At 45.6% G+C, this 4,514-nt stretch overlaps 1 protein-coding gene across 1 annotated transcript; it reads left to right on the forward strand.

Moving 5' to 3' along the window:
- The first annotated feature begins 1,390 nt into the window (after positions 1 to 1,390).
- COX8C (cytochrome c oxidase subunit 8C) lies at positions 1,391 to 2,400 on the forward strand. The gene is made up of 2 exons (XM_044773145.2): positions 1,391 to 1,616; positions 2,191 to 2,400. The coding sequence occupies exons 1-2, from the start codon at positions 1,485 to 1,487 to the stop codon at positions 2,281 to 2,283; spliced, it is 225 nt and encodes a 74-aa protein (XP_044629080.2). The 5' UTR covers positions 1,391 to 1,484; the 3' UTR covers positions 2,284 to 2,400.
- Positions 2,401 to 4,514: the final 2,114 nt, after the last annotated feature.

The raw sequence follows: 4,514 nt of genomic DNA on the forward strand, positions 1-4,514 counted from the left end.
ATAGAAGGGCTAGAAAAAAAGTCAAGGGTATCTTCCAGAATGTCAAACAAGGAGAAAAAAAAGAGAAAAGTTGAAATACAAAGAAGACCCACCAAGAAGGGCCAACACCCATCTAACAGGAGTTTCAGATTGAGAATAGAGGAAATAGAAGAAAATAAACAATAGAAGTAGATCTCCCAGAGCCAAAGAAAGAGCCAAGTATTCAAATTGAAAGTCTCACCCATTGTCAATCAGTGTGAATGAAGAAAGACCCACATCTAGCCATATCTTGGAGAAACTTCACAAGCTCAAAGACAAAAAGAAACCCTTAAAAGATTTCAAAAATAAAAACATGGAAGGTACATCAAGAGATGAGAATTATATTATCATGCTTCTTATCAGTTATACTAGTTGCTAGAAAGAGGAAATAATGCCTTTAAGTTTTCTGAGGGACAATGATTTTGAGGCAGAGTTCCATAGCTAGCCAAATGAGCATTTAAATAGGGAGCAAAATAGATTTTTTGACTTCCAAGGGCTGAGGAATCTATCATTCATAGATCCTTTCTGAATGAATTGCTTAAAGATGTATTATAGCAGAATGAAATAAGATTCTAAGAAAGAAGAAAATACCAGTTTGCAGAAACAGGGAAATCAAAGGAAATTCTAGAATGCTGGCTGTATAATAGGCCTAAAAAGAAAATATTGTGTAGAAACTGGATCATTTTCAAAGAGTAGATAAAGGTTTCTTATAGTATTACATTTAAAAATCACAATATATTCCATTTTTCCCTTCAAGAACTGCAAGTTTAGTGACATAATTACATCGTCTTCTCTGTTGGGTTCAAATGCTCTATTTGATTCTGCCATGAATATTTTTTATATCCTCAGCACACTACAGATACTCGTTCTTGGTTTTCAAAGTTGGGAGTTAATGTATTGACACTGTAAGTAAGATTTAATCAACATTAGAGAACAAAGCATAAAAGTTATAAATTTTGCCAATGAGAAGTAACGGCACGTTGAAAGGTATAAGTGGAGAAGAAAGAAAGATAAAGGGAAGCGAATGGGTGCTGCATCCCTCACGTGTCGCAGCAAAAAATTGAGATACTGCGCATGGTGTTGGGAAGCTGGGTAGGGCAGGCAGGTGAGAAGGCAGTTTGGGAGGAGTAGGAAGCCCAATCTAGCAGCAGAGGGATGATGGGTGCCGTATTTGGACCGGGATGAGACAGAGAATGCCCGAGGGGCAGCAATGAATACGAATGAGCTTAGGGCTGAGGAGAGTGCGTTGAGCGGAAGGGGCGGGGCAGGGGCGGAGCATAGCAGGGCAGTGAGCGGAAGGGGCGGGGCTAAGCCGGCGTGGGCGGGGACAGGGCAAGCAGGCACTGTCCGTGGCCCAGGGCGCCTGCGCAGATCGGCCACGTCAGTCTTGGAGCTCATCCCGTCAGGGCTTACCTCGCGCGTGCCATGCCATACCGTCCGCTCGGCCTCGCCTCGACGAACGCGCCATGTCTCGCCTGCCCGTTCTCTGCCTGCTCCTCCTCCTCCGCCGCCGCCGCGTGATCCCGCTTGGCCTGCAGCTCGGCCGCCGCCTGGGCCACTCGGAACCCCGTGGCCGCCGAGAGCCCGCGTCGCCCGTGGTGAGTTGGGGCGCACCAGCCATGGCGCCCGGACGGGACGGGGCGGGTGGGAGCGTGTGGCCGAGGCGGGGGCGCCCCGACGGGCGGGGAGGCGGTCGGCTGGGGCCCTCGCTCACGTAGGAGGCTCCCGCCGTCTGAGGGGCTCCGAGGCCGCTGTGGGGAACCGAGCGCGCGTGGCGGGGCCCGAGGGGCGGGCCTGCGTGCGGCTGCGTGTTGGGCGCGGAGTCCGAGGGGCGGAGCCGGCGTTGGCCGCAGAGCCTCTGCCGCCCTCCAACGCCCTCTTGGTCGCCGAGACTTAGCGTGTTCCCTAAAATGGTGGGAATCCTGGGCAGCGTCTAGGTTCCAGCGTTCGGAGGTCGGAACTGGGGAACCGTTAGAGGAAAAATGAGTTTTTTCCACAAATTTTAAGTTGGGTCGTCGAGGAATGGAATGCCTGCTTTTTAGGTTTCGTCAGGCCCCCGTTTCTAGGACAACAGCCAAATTCCTCAAAACGGTTCAGGCGGTCCTGTTGGGCAGAAAATGTCTGGCCCGGGAAGCCGTCCCCATTGACAGCACTTTGCATCTTCTGTTCCAGGAAATGGGCGTCGGGCTCGTGGTCTTTTTTACCGCCTTCTTAACGCCGTGTGGCTATGTGCTGAGCAGCCTGAAGCAGTTCAGAAGGCAGTAGACGGAAGAGCGTGTGCAGCCCCAGCTGGCGTCCAGCGCGCTTTCAGACAAGGCCGCGGCTTCCATAAATGAGAAAAGGCGCTTAGCTGGGTTGGTGATGCAGCCATTGTGGGTATTCGCTTTCATAACCGGATGTTTATGGGAAATGTTTTGCACTGTTTTAATCCTGTGCATTCTATAAAGATGCGTTGTATAGTCATTGAAAACTATTAAATAAAATGGAAACGTTCATGCTTGGTATTAGATGTGATCACAGATTGTTTTCTGAACATCCTTAGAGCTGATGGAAATTTACTCGTGAAAAATGCAATAATGAGAACTGCTGGGAAGGGTCAGACGTAGTGACTGGGATGGTGCCGTCAAGGGTTATATTATGGGAGCGAATGCACGTCTCCAGTGACATCATCGAAAGACCGGATATGTAGCAGCAAGGCAGCATAAGTTCAGTTAAATGGTTCTTCCCACCATTTTTGTGTCCCATTGGTACTGCCACTTACAGTAGTGAGGTCCAGGCACTGATTTTCACTGTGAAATGAACTTTTTATTAATTTGAGAAATATAATTTTTAATTAATTTGTCTTAAAACGCTTCTTTAAATTTCTACGTTCCAGGATTTAGTAAGTACCTGTGTACTTTATTAATATCTCTCTTAATTTATTGATTCTATTAGTCTCTCCATGTCATCTTTCAAGTTTGAAGAGTCGTGTTCAGCTGTTGGGATTTTAGCTCGCTCTGCTGACTGGGGTGACTGGCCGGTGTAGTGCAACTTTGAGCTTCGATTTCCTTCTCTCTGTGATAGGAACTTAAAATTTTCATCTTGAAGGGATGTTATGGGGGAATAAAACATTGAACAAAGATAAAACACTTCCTAGCATGGTGCCTTAGACAGAGTAATCAATAAATAGGATTTATTGTTAAGAGAAGGTATGTTTACTAATAGTCGTTCATTCAGCAAGGAGTGCATTCCTGTGATGTGGCAGATAGTGTCCAAGGCCAGTAAGCCAGAAATGGATCCCTGCCTCTTGTAGGGCTTGGAGAACTTGCATTCTCATTGCTTTACTATTCTTATCTTTCCATTTTGAAATTTATATTGGTGTATTAGGGTTCTCCAGAGAAACTGAACCAATAGCATGCGTGTACGTGTGTGTGTATGCAGTCATGCCTCACATAACGACGGGACACGTCCTGAGAAATGTGTTGTTAGGTGATTTCATCATTGCGTGCACATCACGCAGTCCAGTTACACAAACCTAGATGGTGTAGCCTGCTACACACTACACATGTGGTACTAGTCTTATGAGACCACTGTGGTATATGCGGTCCATCCTTGACCAGACATGATTATGTGGCTCGTGACTGTATAGAGAGAAAGAGAGGGAGAAAAACTGACTGATTTTGAGCAATTGGCTCACACAATTGTGGAGGCTGGCAAGTCGAAAATCTGCAGGGTAGACCAGCAGGCTTGGAGAGTAGGGAAAGAGTTGCAGTTTGAGTCTGAAGTCAGTATTCTAGCAGAATTTAACTTCCTCAGGGGGAGTCAGTATTTTTCTTAAGGCCTTCAACTGATTAGATGTGGCCCACCCACGTTATAGAGGGCAGTCTACCTTACTCAAAGTCTCCTAATTTAAATGTTAATCCTATCCGAAAAATACCTTCACAGAAACATCTGGAGTAGTATTTGGCAAAATATCTGGGTACTGTGGCCTAGCCAAGTTGACACAAAATTAACTATCACAATTGGATAAAATAATTTTTCAGAGGGAAACCATGAAAAGCGTTTGTGATACTCCTAAAATTTAAAGGTATGAGTAGAGTGGCTAATTGAAATCTTACTAATTTGTTTGATCTACTTTCTCTGTTCACTAGTGGCAAACCTGTTCTTAGGCTCTTTAAAGAACTCTGGCCCATCAGGACACAGACTCAATCTTCTGGTTTCTTGTATTCACCAAGACCACATTCCTGCTGCCCATTTTGAACTTAGTTTTTTCTTCTCTGACTCTGATGACTTTGTGTTTAAGCTTCTGATGTCTGCCTCCCTGTGTTCCAACTAATGACAAAAGACTGGTTTACTTTTCTCCTGGCTGGGGAAAAATACTGATCTCTAGGAATCTTTTCCATAGAACTTTAGCACTTAATTTTCGGAACCATTTATTTGACACTCTTATTTATTGAGTATTCTCATGGAATAATGCTATGTGTTGGGAAATGATAGCTTATTTTCATGGATGAACC

Source organism: Equus asinus, chromosome 7 (genome assembly GCF_041296235.1).
Source record: "Equus asinus isolate D_3611 breed Donkey chromosome 7, EquAss-T2T_v2, whole genome shotgun sequence".
Classification (NCBI taxonomy): Eukaryota; Metazoa; Chordata; class Mammalia; order Perissodactyla; family Equidae; genus Equus; species Equus asinus.